The sequence below is a fragment of the Pteropus alecto genome, unplaced genomic scaffold, assembly GCF_000325575.1.
Source record: "Pteropus alecto unplaced genomic scaffold, ASM32557v1 scaffold57, whole genome shotgun sequence".
In the NCBI taxonomy this organism is placed as follows: Eukaryota; Metazoa; Chordata; class Mammalia; order Chiroptera; family Pteropodidae; genus Pteropus; species Pteropus alecto.
This window is the reverse complement of record NW_006442508.1, coordinates 576519-596390: the sequence shown is the minus strand read 5'-3', so window position 1 is coordinate 596390 and position 19872 is coordinate 576519. Positions and strand designations below refer to the sequence as shown.

General features: G+C 33.2%; 1 protein-coding gene and 1 pseudogene across 7 annotated transcripts in view; both read right to left on the bottom strand.

The window, feature by feature from the left end:
• The window catches only part of N4BP2 (NEDD4 binding protein 2), a 91554-nt gene that overhangs the window by 3954 nt on the left and 67728 nt on the right, over positions 1–19872 (bottom strand). For all 7 annotated transcript variants that reach the window (XM_025040206.1, XM_025040205.1, XM_025040207.1 and 4 more), the window contains 3 exons: positions 10385–10523; positions 5311–5499; positions 4176–4344 (listed from right to left, as the gene is read on the bottom strand). In XM_025040206.1, coding sequence (XP_024895974.1) covers positions 4176–4344; positions 5311–5499; positions 10385–10523 — 497 coding nt within the window. The remainder of the gene's footprint in view (positions 1–4175; positions 4345–5310; positions 5500–10384; positions 10524–19872) is intronic.
• Positions 13724–13842, bottom strand: LOC112471535 (annotated as a pseudogene).

The window sequence follows — 19872 nt, the reverse complement described above, 5'->3', positions numbered from 1 at the left end:
ATCTTAAAAAAACTATTTAACTCATTTTTAAGCATATCTCAAATTTCTTATTTCAACTGTAAATATTTCAGAATGTATTTCAAAAAGATACAGGCTCTTAAAAAAAAAAACAAAACCATGTCACTATATCTTACAAATTTAAAGAGTCCCTTAATATGATATTTCTAAAAATGGCTTAAAAATTACCCAAATAGTCTCAAAAACTGTTTTTATAGTGATTTGTTTGCATCAGGGTTAAAACAAGTCCACACATTGCATTTGGTTGATATATTTCTTAAGTAACTTTCTAATGGTTCTCTCTCCCCTGTATTTTATTTTACAATCTGTTGAAAAAATTGGATCATTTATCCTGGATTTTCACAGTCTAGATTTTGCTGACTGTATCCCATGGTGCCATTTAACATGTTCCTCTGTTCCCTGTAGATCCCTAAAAAGCTGTATGTAGTCAGTTCCAAAGGCTTTATGTGCCGTTAGATAACAATACTTTATAGTTAGTGGTGTATATTTCAATCAGAAGGCACACAAGAGTCAGGTCTTTTTTTTCCTTTTAATTCATCCCCAATTTTGACAATCATCTTTTATGACTAAAAGAAATTCAGACCAGAGCCACAGATTTTCCCAGGATACATTGCTATTCAACTACTACCATCTGGTGGTGATTGACAGTAACTACAGGCCACCATAGGTGACAGCAAAACTGAACATTGGCTTTCAGAAAGGGTTTGTGTCTTGAGTCTCACCAAGTCATCACCTTACACAAGTTATTTAACTTTTTCTTGTCACTTTTTAAATTGATATAAAATTCACATAAGGTAAAATTCACATATTTTAAAATGTATAATTCAGTGGTTTTTAGTATATTATAATGTTGTGAAACCATCGGCATAATCTAATTCCAGAATATTGCATCATCTCAACAAAAAATTCTATACCTGTTAAGTCAATCCCCATTCCCCGCTTTTCAGCCCCAGCAATCATTAACGTACTTTGTTTCTATGGATTTGCCTATTCTGGACATTTCATGTAAATATAAATCATATATTATATGGCCTTTTGCATCTGTCTTCTTCCATACAGCATAATGTTTCCAAGGTTCATTCATGTTGTAGCATGCTAGTACTTAATTCCTTTTTATGGATTAATAATATTTCATTGTATAAAATATTCCATTTTATTTGTCCATTCATCAGCTGATGGACATTTAGATCTACCCTACTCCAAAGACTGTGTCTTTTTCACTGCTTTACCCTTAATGCCTAGAATATAAAAGATAATCAAATTTTTATTGAGTAAATGATTTATTCATCCTCTATAGACAGAATATTCTCTTATCATTCTTATGATTCTGCTACATAAGTTTTTCTTTTCTCCAGATTAAATAATGTATTTAAACTGTTCACAAATTTTCTCTTTTCTAATCTTCACTATTGTTTTCTAGATTTTTCTCCAAGACTTCCAAAATTCTATCTAAAACAGGGGTCCCCAACCCCAGGACCACGTGGACCGGTACTAGTCCATGGCCTGTTAGGAACTGGGCCACACAGCAGAAGGTGAGCAGCGAGCAAACAAGCAAAACTTCATCTGTATTTGCAGCCACTCCCCAGTGCTAGCTAGCATCAATCACCGCCTCAGCTCCACCTCAGATCATCAGGCATTAGATTCTCATAGGAGCACCAGTCCCTGGTGCCAAAAAGGTTGGACCACTAAAAAAACAAGTGGGGGAGTGGGTTCCTCTACTTTGTCAAAGAATGTCTGCTAATAGACATAGAATGGACACAAATTATAAAACACCATACACAATCACCAATATAATAATTGATTCAGCCAAGGATCATCAATAGATGCTCAAATCATTAGGGAAAATACTGTAGAACAATTATTTGCATAGTCACAAAGTATCAGCACCAAAAATTACTAATTAATTATAAAGGGAGAAAGATACAATTATATAGAGAAATCGGATAGAGTCCCACTTTAGCTAAGAAATCAAACCTAGTATCACCAATAATGGGGCAAACTGATCATGTATGTCTCCTGACGTGTTCACCAAGGATGACTTTAATATCGCCTATGTGTATTTTTACCAAGAAAATTTTAAACTGAATCTAATCATGCAGAAACAATCAAACAAATTAAAATTGTAGGACAATCTACCAAACAACTGGGTTGAAGTCTTCAAAAATGTTGACAACATGGAAGACAAAAAAATAGGCAGAGGAACTATTCTATATTACAAGAGGCTACAGTCATGGGACAATTAACTGGGCAATGTGATGTTTGACTGGATCCTGGATTGACAGATAAAATGGCACAACTATACAAGACAGTTCCAAACAATTGGATAAATATGAATATGGCCTGTATATTAGACAATATTACTGTTTTAACAATGTTAAATGTCTTTAATGGTATTGTGATTATGTAGGAGAATGATTTTTCTCAAGAGATAAACATACTGAGGTAGAAGTAAAGTACTACAATATTTAACAACTTATTCTCATTTGGTTCAACAAAAAGCAGTTTTAGAGATTAAACAAATGTGGCCAAATATTAACGACTAATCAATCTAGGTAAAGGATATATGGTTATTTATTGTACAATTTTTGTAATTTCTCTATAAGTTTTTAATGTTTAAATAAAAAAAAAAACTAGGGAAAAAGACAGTGATAAGAGTATATACGTTGATATGCAAAATAAAGCTCACTGCAACAATATTTAACTAAACATCAACCAATAGAGGAATGGATACATTATGATGCGTTCATAGAATACTACACAGAAGTTACAATAAAAAACCAGATCTATTAAGATGAGTAGATCTTGAAAACTGTATTGGGTACAAATAAAATAAGTGGCTTGTCTGATGACAGTGTGACACCATGTATATTCACTTTTTAAAATCTCACAAAAGGAATACTATAGAATGGTTATGGATGAATTACACATATAGTAAAGGTATTCTTGAGCAGAAGGGTGTAGACCAAACCAAAGGATGTTAATTTCCACTAGAAAGGGAAAGACAGAAGAAAAAAAGATTGAGAAGAAGATAAAGGGAGGAGAAAAAAAATGAAACATACTGGGTAAAATGTTATCACTTGTTACTTGGATTCATGGATACATTGGTGTTTATTATATTACTCTATAACCTTTTCAACATAGTTTTTATGATAAACAGATGAATTTTCCACCTTTTATATCAATCATAATTAATCAAGTATTTAATTAATTACAAGTGATATGTGTTAAATTGATAAACCTGTATAAAGAATAGTATAAAGGTTCCTAATATATATATAAATCAATTAACCAGATAACACAATAATCAATGACAGGGCAGGGCTCTGGAGCCACAAGGTAATAGCTGAGGCATAGGACTCTATGTCTCCACAATGAAAACTAAGATGAAGAAAAAGCCAAGCTGAGAATTCAAAAACACTATAGTAGTAACGAAAGGAGATAGTATCTAATATTTGAGTCTGGGGTAACTAAAACAGATTGAATTTTTCTAAGTGCTACCACTGATCATGAAAAGGAAACAAGACACTAAACCAACAATATACTTTAATATATATGAAGTTACATGATACTGAATAGAGGCATGAAAAAATCCTCATCCAAAGCCCTGGGATGAGGTAGAATTTAGATAAGAGACAGGAAATGGCCTTCTTATTGACCTGCAAAGACAAAATACAAACAGAAAGGGAAAAAAGAGCACCCATAATGCAAACACTCAGAAATCCTGTCATTTGTGATAATTCTATAAAAATTCTATCACCTTATTTACTTCTGTATTTTATTAAACATCTATTGAACTGACATCTAATAAATATCTATTAGTTTTAATAAGTGTCTACAGAACAAAGATGTATAATATTTCTGAAAGGTTCCACTTATAAGTCTCAGAGAATTCTCAGATTACACCATGCCCTCCCTTTAACGAATATGACAAAGGAACACGAACAACTTAAAAAGGGGAATAAAAAACAAATTGTTAATTGCCATGCCAATGACAATTCTTTCCCCAAAACATTCTCTTGAAGAATGAGCCTAATACAAACATCTATAAATGTGGCACAGATCTCTTCAGCCTGCAGAGACTCTCCTGAATTTGTTAAGTTATACCAATATAAGCAGACATATTTTAAATTGAAAATTTGTCATTTTCACAGTCCTACCTTCAGTTTTCTGCTGTAAAACTGTCATCAAATGTTCTATGGCTTCATCCACATGCAGCCCATGGAGGTCTAAAACATTTTGTGGCAGCAGGGAGGCATTGACTTTCTCAAAGATCTCCATGGCAGCAAGGTGATTGGCTTCTTTCATCTTCTGCTCATGGAGACTACCCTTTAATTATAAACATATCACCAGTAAACATTTGTGATATTTGCTACTTAGTAGGCAATGAGGAACAAATAGTGCCCCAAGTAAAAGGTAGAATAAAATCTAAAAATTTTTTAAATGCAATGGGCTAATATGCAAGAATGCACCAAAATTTAGGTAAATTTTGGTGGATTAGTAATATAGTTCTCTTACTACTAGATCATCATTTCTAACATATTTTCTGATCCAAAAATCATTAAAAAAAAAAGGGGGAAACTTAAATAAACAAAACATCTCAAGAAAGAATCCACTGGTTTATCCTTTGATAATTTCTGAGTCTCATCCCTTTCAAGACCTTGTAATTACCCTGAAGTCATCCTTCAAGGTTTGCTATTAGGGCTCACAGGGTTATACCAGCTTGATACCTTTCTCTGCTCAATCACAAAAAAGTAAGCCACATGGAATCACAAAAATAAAAAGTAAATAAGGCAGGTTTCTTGCAATACCATGCCAAATGAGCCTCAGTAGAAACTTTATTTCCCTGAAAGATACTAATGTAACTTTTTCTGATTGTAAAAATGATATATTATTAAAAATTCAAACATGATATAGAACACAAGGCCCCTGTAATTCCACCCTAAAATGGCCAATATTAACATTCTACTGTCTTTCCTCCAGAAAACTTGTTATCTTTTTAGAAGTGGTATTGAATGAGAATCTAACCTAAAAAAAGTATGAACTGTGAGAATAAACTACAATTCATGTAAGCCATAAATGCAAAAGCAGCTACAGGAATTGAGCATTTCAAAGGAAAGGAAATTCTCAGAATCATACATTTCTTACATATTAGGATACCTTATATCACTTACATAATCTACATTCATTCCCCAGATTAACTTAATATAGTCACAATATGAATATTATCTGCTTCAAGATTATTCAGACATCATAAGAGACAAAGAAAAAACAATAATCAGTTTTCCTCTTTACCTGCTGGGCATAAAACGTGGCAACGTTTTTTTTTCCCATTCGATAAGCTTCTTTTGCCTTACTATAGCATTCCATCCTCTTCTGTTGGTGCAGAAAAGCCTCTGCCCTGTAGTCATCATATTTGGGGTACTCAAAATCCTGGAAGGATGGTTCACTTGATACATCATCAGTCTCTCTTGATTTCTTTGCCTAAGATGTTACACAATAAGTAAAATACAAAGAAAGTAGAAAACACAGGCTTCAGAAAATATACATAAAAACTAGGCTCTATTTTTCATCTTTCTTCTCAGAAAACAGAATTTCTCCAGTGTCTACCTAATTAAGTCATGCACTTAGACACTATGGACTTTTTCATGCCATTAAGGGTGTCCCCTTCTTTTACCATTTTTATCTTAGAAGATGTTAAAAAGTTCTCTAAAATTATCAAACTGTAATTAGGTTACAAAATCAAGTAAAAAAAAGAGACTATAAGATATTCAAAGAACTCTTTTATCTAATGCAAAATTTTTCAAATTTTAGTTTGTAAATCCATTCAAAGGGTCCAGTCACTGGAAGTAGTAATGGCGTATTTTAATTTGTATTTTTTAAAAAATCAATAAGATAAATAATATTCTTTTAAAAACAGAAAGGCATGTGGAACAACTATGCCTAGTATGTAGTAAAAATCATAAGTGGGTAAATGGGGCAGTTTTCAGTCAGCTAACCATAAACTACTATGGTAGTGTTGACTTTTTGAGATTTTTGAAAAATCATCTATCAAGTAATTGTTATCCAGAATAGACTCTAAAGTTAAAGAAGCAAAAGTAACTCTAATTTAAAACACTAGGTAATAGAAATAATAATTATTTTGTAAGTTTGCCTCACTGCTCTCCACCAAATAGAAAATTCTATATAGTATCCAGATGCCTCTAAAATATCAAAAGTCAATATTAAAAAAAACAGCAAAATAGAGTGACTTGTATATCCAATTTGGCTTTTCATTTACCCCACTCTCCAAAGTGTTATTTGCAAAAAATACTCACAAGTAGCAATTTGATATTTCTTAGCATGTCACTGGGGGGAGAGGAGGATTAAAAGTTTAAAAGAATTCCAAGTATCAGGTACCCTACCCAGTAATTTAGTAAACATTTTATTAACACTCAAGCCCCCAAATCCTCCCCAAAATGTAATTTTAAATTTCTTTAAAAAATCATGCTTTTCTGATATTAACTGAAAGTAAATTAAATAGTGTAGGTTATTTGTTAAAACTAAAAATTTCTAAAAACTGAAAATTGTCATTAAATTAGAAATATTATTAAGGATTGTACTCTATTAATACAATCCTTAATAAAATGCCAATTAAAAATTTGATATACTATCATTTAATATATGTTAAAATTATAAACATTATATGTATGTATTATATAATACATAGTACTGCTTAAAATATTTTTTTCAAATTTCCTGCCTGTGAATGGAGTTCAGAAGCCAAGAAAGGTTGATGAAAAACTTGACTAATATATAACAGTTGTTATACAATTTTTCACTCATTACATTTTGCCCCTAGAATTCTAGAGGCTTGAAAGACTTATAAGAAAAAGGAAGAAAAGAAAAAAAAGGTATCACCATATTTCTAACTCATTATGAATCAAAAATTTATTTATATATACACACACACACAATCAATTCATTTTTGTAACAGATATCCAGCTTATTTTATGAAAGAATACAAGGCTCTCTCTCACATAAGAATATTCATAGGACCTACATCCTTACATTACTATTGCTAGTACTTACAAGCTTGCTTCATATTAATGTTTAAATATTCTATGTGTGTATGGCTTGTATTACTGATAAAAATCAAAGATTTTTCAAGGAAGGGATAATAAAAATGCTTTCTATGACTTTTGAAAAGTCCACTGTGCCTAACACTATGAATCTAAGTATTTCACAGCAACAGAGTCTCTGTTGGTGTTCATACTAAAAAATGCACATCTCAGCATCTTCTCTGGGAAGAAGTCTTTCATTTCTAATTTTTAAAAAGAAAAAATAGTATATAATGAGATGCTTTCTCAAATAGTTACTCTTTTTTAAATAAAACTAAGATATATTTTTATATCCATTTCATAGTGATGTGGCTTACTATAAATTCACCTAACTAGTGCCACTTATTCTCTTGAAAGCACGATGCACTATAATACTGAAACAATATCCTATAGTAACAAACTCGTAAATTTTGTTAAAGGCTAAACAGAAAAAGTGGTAGTATTAATAAAACAAAAAGTAGTTTTACATGTTAGTTTCTTGAAAACAGGTAAACCAAACCATTACTGGTACCGTATTACTCCCCTTTAGTATCTGTGGTCCCTTAGGGTCCTGGGATATCAAAGACAGACCATTTTGCTCACAAATCAAAAAAAGTTTTATCAATGTTGTGACACCTGCCTACATTTTGTGAGAAAGGCTATGAATAATTTCCAAAGTAACTTAAAGTTTATATTTTTGCCAACGTTTACATAATTCACAATATCTCCCAATTCCAACATTTTCCAACCAAACCATCTCCCACTTTGAGCAAGCATACTTTCTCCCCATCACTTTTTCTATTACCATATTGACCCTCAGTGCCTTGCTCTGTTATCAGGAGAGAAAAGAAGTAATTTTCATTCTCAGTTTGGCCTTGAAGTTCTCATTATCATCTTATATACTTTATGCACTTTATAATATACGGCACCCATCTATCCATGATGAACACAAGCATTAGTGGTATCACTTACTTGGTTCTTGCACCACGGACAGGATTACATGAATACCAAAATTAGCTACACCCTATGTGCCAACTAAGTGATGGTGAAATAGTCAAAGTAAAAAAGGAGCACACAAATTATCCCTGAGTGGTCTTATTAATAAGTAATAGCAGGATGACAAAGGTCTATAAAAAAATGCCTAAAAACTAAAAGATTAACATATAAAGTCAATATTTCTATACATGTGTAATATACAGTTCAAAAATAATATTAAGAAAGCAATTCCATTTACAACAGCATCAAAAATAAAAAAATACTTAAAAATAATTTTAGCATAAGACATGTAAAACTTAATACTCAAAACTAAAACATACTTTTAAATTAAAAAGACCTAAATAAATCCAAAGATACTCCATGTTCACAGACTGGAAGACAATACTGTTAGAATGGCAATACACAACCAATTAATCTACAGACTCGACACAATCCCCATAAAAATTCCAGCTGGCTTCTTTGCAGAAACTGACAAGCTAATCCTAAAATTCACATGGAAATGCAAGTGGACCAGAACAGCTAAAACAATCTTTATTAAAAAAAAAGAGAGAGAGAGATAGTTGAAAACTCACACTTCCCAATTTCAAAACTTACTACAAAGGTACAGTAATCAAGACAATGTGGTACTGGCATAACGACAAACATACAGATTGATGGAAAAGAATTGAGAGTCTAGCAATAAAATTACGGTCAACTCATTTTCAACAGGAGTGCTAAGAAAATACAATGGGGAAAAAATAGTCTGCAATCAGTGGTACTATGATAACTGGATGTGCACTTGCGAAAAAATGAACTTGGACCCCTATCTCACACTATATACAAAAATTAACTTAAAATAGATCAAAGATCTAAATATTAGCACTAAAACTATAAAACTCTCAGAAAAAAAGAGGCATATATTTTCATAACCTTGGATTAGGCAATGGTTACTTAGCTATGACACCAAAAATACAAGCAAAAAAAAGATAAATTGCACAACATTAAAATTAAAAATTTTTGTGCTTCAAAGGAAATCCAACAAAAAAGTGAAAAGACAACTTGGAAAGGGAGAAATTTTGCAAATCATGTCTGATAAGGAACTTGAATCTAGCATAAAGAATCTAGCATAATTCTTAACAACTCAAGTATTTTAAAAAGTTTTTAATGGACAAAGAATATACAAATAGATATTTCTTCTTCAAAGATATACAAATGGCCAATAAGTACATGAAAAGATGTTCGACATCACCAGTCATCAGGGAAATGCAAATCAAAATCACAATGAGATACCACATCTGTAGTTCCCATATCTTTTTTTTCCTTTATTCTGATGCTCTGGCATCTGGGGCAACGCTCTCCATTCCTGGGGTTAACTAAATCCTAGCAAACAATTCACCTGATAGTGCACTTTACTTATGCAAATCAACCAATCTAGAGCCCATATTCCCAACTACCTAATTTTGGGGTTCTCACCCTCCAGGCTACTCTCCTCCACATACCCTAATCACCGAAGCCAGGTACCAGAAAACTAGGGACAGTTTCTTATGGCCCAAAAAGCCTACTGAAATTGTTTGAAGTAACTGAAGCTAATTCTGCTCACCCTTGCCTCCCTCATTCCTTCCCACAGAAACCACAAAAAAGGCTCTTACCCACAATTTCCCCCTAATTCCCTCTGCCTCCTGACTAACCCTGGTGCTTTCCCATGTGGCCCTTGGTAGTGGGCCATGCCTCCTGTTTCTAGCATATAATAAACTTCTTTCTTCATGGCATTCCCATGTCTGGGTGTCTTCCCATACTTGATTAAAACAATCCCCAGGTATACTTAAATTCACACCCGCTAGGATGACAATAATAAAAAAGACTGATAATAACAAGTGACAGAGAGGATGTGGAGAAACTAATAACCCTCATACAGTGCTGGTAGGAATGCAAAATAGTGCAGCCACGCTGGAAAACGTTTGGCAGTTTCTCAAATGGTTAAATATTTCTGCCCATATATTTAGGGTCTAAGATCTATCATATTGCCACCCCACTGCTATTCAATTTAAGCCTCATAACACAGAAAAAGTCACAGAAATTCAAGTGTTTGACATGCACAATGACAATGATATTAAAAGAAAAAACATAATCAGCTATTAATTCTTTATATTTAGTAGACAGACATTCTAAACCAAATATACTAGTGTTGGTTAAAATTCCAATCTAGTCAAAATGATGAAAAATAATTATTAAATTATCTCAATGTCAATTACTATGTCAATTGTATTTTATACACAATTATTTATCATCATAGTAAAAAATAAGTAACTCTATACCTTTTTCTCCTTAGACTTCTGTGCAGTGTGAGAAGTGACATTCTCATTTTGGTGAACAAACTCGTGCGCTACGACTGTTTTTACAGGGTCTCCTTCAAGAACACAGTTTAGAAATTGCACTGTGTGTTCTAATGAATAGCTGTAGAGAGTTTAAGTACAAATATAATGTCAATAAATGAAAATAAAAGTTACGTGGGAATATTAACATAAGCAATCCTTCAAACATTTTAGAAGAATATAAAAAATTTGCCTAACTTTTAAGTTTTCAACATTGAAATTAAATGCTCACTGTGTATCTCTGATTCAAGAATGACCAGAAAGAAACTGTCAAGTAACAGGCTCTCAAATACAAATTTTTAAAAATAAATACCAAAAGGTAATACATTAATAATTCATTTTCTGATCTTTTATTCCAGGTATATTATCTGTAACAAATTTTTCTTTCATCTAATCACCTATACTCCTCAAATCCCTTATTGGATTCCACACATGGTCTCAGCTTCTTTAAACATCAAACACAGACAACAGATCTTTAAACCAATGTTTTTGTCAAATTTCACTTTTTACTTATACCATGGGGTTTTAGTCAAAGATATCTAAGCTGAGATACGAAAAGGAAAATGTAAAACACTATCCTACTTCTTATCCCTACATTATTCAGGAATGTTTTCATGATGATACTATATTATTATCAATAGTATGAAATTGTACAAATTTACAAACATCTGACATGCTCACGTTCCATTATCTGAAGAAACTCATTCCAAAGCAATTTATAAATTATTTTATACTGCTCATTATTTCAGACTATTTATGCCTCTGATTTCTTCCAATGGCCAAATAATGAAGAACTGACCATAGAGAATACTTTTGAAAATGTGATTAACTAGTTATCCAAAATAATGTGATGTTTTGCTATTCTTCAATTTATTAAAGACAATCCTTGAAGAAGCACCATTTGGGACTACCAAGTCCACTTTAGCCCTCTCATCTTGCTGTCTCAGATATGCTCAACATATAGGGGTTGCCTAGGGTCTGGAACCTACCGGCAATTATCCACATCCTAACTAGCCCTTAAAATTCCCCAGCTTAACCACTCATGGGGCTGTGAGCCACACTCCAAACTGGTGCTATTCAAGGGGTACAGCCCTAGTACCCCTCAGGTATACACAGCATAACTGAACCCACCTCCCCTTCTTACCAGGATGAAACTGAACCTACTGCTTGGAAAATTATCCCGCTTTTGGCAGACAAATGGAGGCAATCAACTGAGGGGACTGACTGACCAATCACTCTGTCCCCTGACCTTGCCTAGGGAGCCCCAACTCTGGATTGTTTCACAACAGACCATCTTACCGCAGGTCCCCAAAAAAGGGAGTTGACATATCCAAACACCTCCCTCTTAGCCCCCATAGCCTTGGGAGATCTTAACATGTAACTCTAACAGCAGGTTAGGTTAAAAAAAAAAAAAAAGGCAGGGGGGAATTGTGGATAGGAACAGTATCATTAAAAACTTGATTTAAGTAACATTTATAATTCTGCATACTCAGCAGAGAATATTCTTTTTCAAAAGCACTTTCATGTAATATTTATAAAAACTAAGTGTACTGAACCACAAAGAAAATCTCAAATTTCAAAAAGTAGGACTCCTCCAGGTCATGTTCTTGTACCCCAAAATAGAACAAAACAAAATAAACAATAACCTTTCCTCTACCACCACCACCAAAGCCTTCAAACCACTTAGAAAATTAAATACTCTTGGATAAATGAGAAAATCAAACTAAATTATAAATTTAGAAAATAATGAAAATGAAAATATTGTATTTCGAAATCAGAAACATTAAAAAGAGAAAAGGTTATACCTTCGAATGTATGTGTTATTAAAGATTAAAATGAAACTAACCAAAAAGTTAAAAACATATCAAATTTTAAGAGAAAGGAACCATCAAAAATAAAAAGGGGAGGATTCTTTTTGCATACACAATTATAAAAAGCTGGCTAAAAAATTAGGCAGAATGAATGGAGAAAAAAAACTATTACAGACTGCCTCAGAACTTAAAAAGGCCTTTTCCCCTAAGCAAAAATAAAACTATGTAAAAGGATTTAGATAAACAGATCAACCTATGTTGTTGTTTAGGGATCAACCCAATTCTTTAAGACCGTAGTAGTCCCCAACTTTTTTAGCACCAGGAACTAGTGCTCCTATGATGATCTGAGGTAGAGCTGAGACAGTGATGCTAGTGCTGAGGAGCAGCTGCAAATAGAGAAAAAAGTTTCACTCGCTTGCCCACCACTCACCTCTTGCTGTGCAACCCAGTTTTGGTCCAATGTGGACCAGTACTAGTCCATGGCCTGGGAGTTAGGGACCCCTGTTTTAAGGTATTAAAAATGGCTATCCTTATTTTAAAAGGGGGAAAGTCATTTGGAACTTGACTTATCAAGGACAGATATAAATTTTAAATCCCTCCACAGTAAAATTTGTATATAACTTGTTTTATAAACTAGTGAGTTTTTCTCATGGTTTCTGTTTGTGTTTGTCTATGTGTGTCTATATATACGTTGTAAATGTGAGAAAATTTTCTACTTTTAGATGGTATTGTTAAAATTAATTTAAAGGCAAGCACTTACAAAAATTCTCAGAAATAAAGAAACTCAAATGCTTTTCAAATTCATCTGATCTAAGATTAATCCTTAGTAAATAAAAGCTAGCTTAAATTTGTTGGCTTAAGTAAAACAGGTATATCTTTATTTTGTCTAGGTTTTAAAAAATAAGTCCATGTTAATAACTGACTTCTATGTCTCTGAAATCTGCTTCTAAAGGTTATAAAATGCCTTAAATATATTTGCCAGTAAAAGAGCCTATGTTTCTAGAGGTTATAAAACGTCTCCATAAATCTGCCAAGAATGCTAATTGCTTATTTCTTAGTTTTCATTAGATATTGAGGTTTTAAGGGTTAAAATCTCAAAATATGCAGTGGTTCAGAAGGGTCCCTGGGACACCTCAAAAGATTTGAAATTACATGGGAATCACTGTAAAATAAGTGAGTAAAAACTCTGGGGTATACTGGATGGGTAAATAATGATTATAAGTGAAACAAATAGCCAGGGCTGTAGAAAGAGGGCTGTAGAAAGAGGGCCACTTGGTTCTTCCATATTCCCTGGTTCTCTGTTTTTCAGTTTTTGCTTTCCTACAATCATCACAGTGCATTAACCTCGACATAGATGAAAGAACTTTTATTTATTTTATTTTTTTATTTTTTAGGCAAAGCAACCCTTGGTTGACCTCACAGATTGCAAGGACCTTGTCATCTTACAATCCCTTAATTTTTTTATTTTTTACACCTACAGCATCTGGTCTTCCTACGTGGTCTCCCATCCAAGTACTAACCAGGCTCAACCCTGCTTAGCTTCCAAGATCAGACGGGATCAGGCTTGTTCAGGGTAGCATGGCCGTCAGCTAGATGAAGGAACTTATGAGCTTATATTATTAAAAGGAGATATCTTACACTTTTGCTGAGGTTTGACAGTCACTTCAAGAAAATGTCAAGTTGTTAACCACTTCCTTTCACAGTGAGCTCCCAGAAGACAAAGACTTTAAAGGTCATTGACTGCCACTTGGACATTTTGTTTATTGGAAAGGACATCAAATAAAAGACACTCTCCAGCCTCACTGGAAGGGAACGGATCAGGCGTCTGTGAATGGACATCTATCCCTGTCTATGGACAGCGAAGACTCCTAAAGGATGAGAAGCCACCAACAGCAAGTAGACAGCTATCCTGAGACACTGACAAGGCTTATATACCTGTGGAATGATATTCAATTCAGAATCCACTTTTGATTGTCATTACTTGAATGCTAATGATATTATCAGTTATACTTGTTCTTTGGGTCTTTCTATATAGTCCAAATGTTTATGATTACTGAACGTGTATAAGATAACTGTTAATACTCTTTTACGGCTTATGTAAATATTACACTAGATGCCAAATACAGAAAACTGATAGAGGCAAACTAAGATCATGACATCATATAAATCATCCAGAGTGTTTTTTCACAATAAAGGCTGTAAGACCTGACTGCCTTGTACTCATCTACCCTTCTCATTTTGGGAAAATTTGGTCTCAACTCAGACCCCACGGATATAGTATTGCCCCATCTCCAATAGTCAACAAAACAACATCAATACTGAGATTTACTAAGAATGAGCTTTCCTAGCTGTGAGACCAAACTATCCTACCAAAAAGTTGGTCACCAATGCATCCTTTGGAGTGATTTATGACCCAAACAGGGAACTGTGGAGAATAAAAGGGGTTCCATGGAAAGTAGCCTCCAGGGTGATGTGATCATAAATTCCTAACTAGGCAGGTCATGGTGAGCAGTCATGTACCAGGCACATAACTTTTTAGTAAAAGGTTTATCTTTGCCTTAACCAAGCTCTGTCCATTGTTTCTGTGCATCTAGGTTAACATACCTTTTAGATAATCCATAACCACCCTCAAAAAAGCACATAATCTTGCTAACTATCCTATAATCCAATGCTCACCCTGCCTTTTCACCATCTTCATGTAATTTTCCTTAAGTTCTCTCCTTAATTTCAAATACATAAAAGAAGCACAAAACTGTTATTCTCTGGAGCATTGAGATGTTGCTAATCACCAGCATATGTTGTCAATTTGACTCAAATAAACTTTATGAAAATTCAAAAAAAAAATCAAAAATGAAAATAAAAAGGAGTCATCAAAAATAACAGCAAAAATAAATGTTCAGAGAACATAAAATAGACTTTGATCAATAAACCAAGAGCTTGGTTCTTTAAAGGGGCCAATATGATAAAAAGCAAAAACAAGAAACGGAGAAAAGAATATCAGGAAAGTAAAAAGGAATATGATCAATTACGAAATAAAGTTTTTAATTATAAAAGAATATTACATACAACTTAACAATAATAAAACTTGAAAATCAAGGTAAAACTGATGTTATTCTAGAAAAAAAAAACTACCAGAAAAGACTGGAAAAAGGAAATATCTAAATAAAGCAATAACCTTAATAAGATAGTGAAAGGTTCGTGAGGCCTCCCTGAAAAGGCATAATCTCAGAACCTTAAAGGTACTAATTTATTTAAACTTTCCAGAGCACAGAGAAAAAAAGGCAGTCTTGCCAGGTTATTTTATTAAGACTAATACCTTTAAACACTAAAACCCAAATCTCACAAAGATAGCAAAAAACAAGTGAACACATTTAATTACTGTTGCAAAAATCCTGAAATCAATTCCTACACTGCATTAAAAAAAATGATAAAATAGAAATGTGAAGGTAAAGTAGGTTTTATTTTAAAAATCTATTATTGTGATTGACATGAAATATACTAATAAACTAAAGATCTATATTAGATTCTTAAGAGATTCTAAAAAGACATCTATTCAAAACAACTCTTGCTAAAATAGGAATTCAAGAAATATATGAAGCATTCTTAACACACCAAATATCAAAATACACTATTACACTACAATAATTAAAACAATATGGTGGAAACCCAGACCCAAACAAATAGTTCAATGAAATCAAAGAGTCTTTAAAAGAAAATGTATATTTAGTAATGTAAATATTAGTGGTATATTTTATATCAGTGGATAAAGATGATCCATTCATTCAGGAAATCATTTGGAAAAACAATTAAGTTAAATTTCTAAATTATACTATACACGTAAAAATGCTAAATTAAATTTTTTAACAATTAAAAATACTGAAGAAAATATTTTTATAATATTAAAGTAGAACAGACTTCTTTTTTTAAAAAAGACATAAAACTCAGAAATAATAAAGGAAATATTTTCTGATAAAACCTAAGAATTAAAACATGTAAATGAGCAAAAAGACTATACTGGGTTAATAGATAAGTGTCATAGCAGGAAAAATAATTATAATGTATAATAACAAAGATTACTACACATATAAAGAGCTCTTGCAAATCTAGAAAGAAATATAAACAAAAAGGAAAACAGGCAAAAAGCAAGTAAGCAATTAAAAGAAAAAGAAATGAATGAGAAAATAATTCAACCTTACAAGTAATCAAGAAAATAAAACTTTAAACAACAATTAAATATTTTCCTATCAAGTTAGCAAAAATTGTAAAGATTCTTATTATTCAGGGCAGGTTACATTACCAGTACATATAACTAATACACAAAATTTTTATCAAAGGAAATTTAGCATTAGCTATAAAAATTTTAAACGCATGCAGTAAGAACCAGCAATTTTACTTTTATGAACTATCATACAATAGCAGTCATCCATGTACGCAAAAATGTTATGTTAAAGGATGCTCAGTACAACGTGGTTCCCAATTTTTTTATACTCAAAAAGTCCCTAAATAAGAGCGTGTTTAAGTTAATCACAGTACTTTAAGAAATTACTTTAAGAATACTACAGGCTTCCGGTCAAGATGGTGGAGTAGGTAAATACTGTGCTTGCCTCTAGTCACAACCACATCAAAATTACAACTAAACTACAGAACAGCCATCACTGGGAGTTGCCGGAAGTCTAGCTAAACAACAGTTTTACACCTAAGGACATACAGAAGAAGCCACTTCCAGACTGGAAGAAAGGGAGGAGACATGCTAAGGGCTGGTCCTACACGCTCATGAGGCAGTTGAAAATCAGAAAGGATATCTCAGCTGCAGAGGTCCCCCTGGAGGAGTGAAGAGTCTGAGCCCAATGCTGACGGCCGTAGTTCAAGGTTTCAGTGCCAGAAAGAGAGGTCCTCGTAACTTCTGGCTATGAAAATGCTGCCAAGCCTGTCACTGACACTGACAGGGACTGAAACTGAGGGTAGTGAGCGGGATTGAATATCTACAAGAAAATTTTTTAAAAAGGCATTTTAAGGCTTTATATAAAGCAGGGATGCAAGAGGTTTAGAAGCCACCTTCTGGAAACCAAAAGAAAAGCACCTTCTTTCCAACAGGCTAAAGAGAGACCTTTATATAATAAAGGTCTCTGGAAAAACAGCTGAATACACTTCCATTAATGCCCAGGTAGAGAAATAGTCCATTAAACACCATGAACAACCAAGGTGACAAGGCATCTCAGAAAGAAAAAAATCTCCAGAAAATAAGTTTACAGACATAGAAATATGCAAATTAGATGACAGAGAATTCAGGATGGTACTTCTGAAAAAACTCAATGAATTCTGAAACGTGTCATATCAACAATTTCAGGAATTAAAAAATCAACTAGATGAGCAAAGCAAGGAGATTGAAACTCTCAAAAATAACAGAATAAATCTTCAGGAGATAAAAAATACACTGCAAGAGTTGAATAATGAAATAGCAATCTTGAGAAATAGAGTCAACCAAATGGAGAAAAGGATCAGTGATATCGAAGACAAAAAAATCTAGAAATAAATCAGAAGGAAGAAGAGAGAAACCGAAGAATGAAAAATGAAAGAATTCAATAATGAGCTGATACCATCAGAAGAAGAAACTTAAGAATAATGGGCATTATAAAAGGCGAGGAAAAGTAGCAGAGAATAGAAAGCATTTTCAGACAAATAGTGGACGAGAATTTCTCAAATCTAAGGAATGAGCTGGAGCTTAGAATTCAAGAATTCAACAGAACACCCAATTATCTCAATCCCAAAAGGCCTTCACTGCATTAAAGTTATCAAAAATCAACGACAAAGACAGAATTCTCAGGGAAGCCAGAGAAAAGAAGACAGTAACTTATAAAGGTAAACCCATTAGATTATCATCAGACTTCTCAGTGCAGACTTTATAAGCCAGAAAAGAATGGAATCAAATATTTAAACTATTGAATGAAAGGAACTACCAGCCTAGAATAATGTATCCAGCTAAGCTCTCCTTTAGATATGAAGGAGAATTTAAAACTTTTCCAGACATACAAAAACTGAGGGAATTCTTTACTATGAGGCCTACACTACAGGAAATACTGAAGGAGACCAGCTTACCAAAAACAAAATGACAAAAAAAAATACATAAATAGGAATAAAGTCACTATCAGGCAAATAGAAGCAGAGGAGTGCAACCCTTTCCAAGAACAGGGCATTATAACCTCAAATAAGAAGAGAATTGTTATAACAAGATAGTAATGAACATTCAGCATACACAGGGACAAACTGAGATAACAATGACTGAAAGGGGGAGGATTCAAAGATACAAATTCACAAAGGGGAATGGAGACAAGGCACACGCAGAAAAAAATGGACAACTGTATATGTATAACTTTTCTTTTCATATTTGTAATGGTAACCACACGCCAAAGATTCACAATTGAAGTATATAACATAAAACAAAACCAGAAGCAAAACCCACAAAAGCCAAGCAAAATAAAGAAAACAGAAACACAAAGACAAAGAAGCAATGGAAACATCGAACTACCAGAAAGCAAAAGACAAAATGGCTTTAAGAAGATCTCATATTTCAATAATCACCCTAAATATAAATGCATTGAACTCACCAATAAAAAGGCACAGAGCTGCAGATTGGATCAAAAAACAAAATTCAAACATATGCTGCCTCCAGAAGACACATCTCAGTCCCAAAGACAAATATAGACTCAAAGTGAAAGGGTGGAAAATGATATTCCAAGCAAATGGCATTGAGAGAGAAGCGGGAGTAGCAGTACTAATGTCAGACAAAATAGACTTCAAAATAAAAAAGATAAAGAAAGATACTGAGGGACACTTCATAATGGTAAAAGGAATCGTGCACCAAGAGGACATAACACTTATTATTATCTATACTCCCAATCAGGGAACCTCGAAATATGTAAAGCAATTACTAACAGAACTAAAAGGAGAAACAGACCAAAACACTATCATAGTAAGGGACCTATATACCCCGCTGTCGGATATGGACAGATCATCCAAACAGAAAATCAATAAGGAAATAACATCCTTAGACCAACTGGACATAATTGACATTTACAGAGCCTTCTGTCCCAAAATGGCTGCTTATACATTCTTCTCTAGTGCACATGGAACATTCTCAAGAATCGGCCACATACTGGGACACAAATATAAGAGGGTTGAAATCATACCAACCATATTATCATAAGGCTTTGAAACTAGAGATCAACTGCAAAAAGAAAGCAGGAAGAACCATAAATACATGGAGATTAAACAACATGCTACTGAAGAATAACTGGTTCACAGAAGAAATAATGAGAGATATCAAGAGATATACAGAAACAAATGATAATGATAGTACAACATATCAAGACTTTTGGGACATGGCAAAGCGGTTTAAGAGAAGAGTTCATATCATTACATGCCTATCTCCAAAAACAAGAATGAGCCAAATAAATAACCTAACACTTCATCTTAAAAAACAAAGGAAGAACAAATGAGACCTACAGTCAGCAAAAGGAAAGAAATAATCAAAATTAGAGCAGAAATAAATGAAATTGAAAACAAAACAACAATAGAAAAAATAAATGCAACAAAGAGCTGGTTCTTTGAGAAGGTTAATAA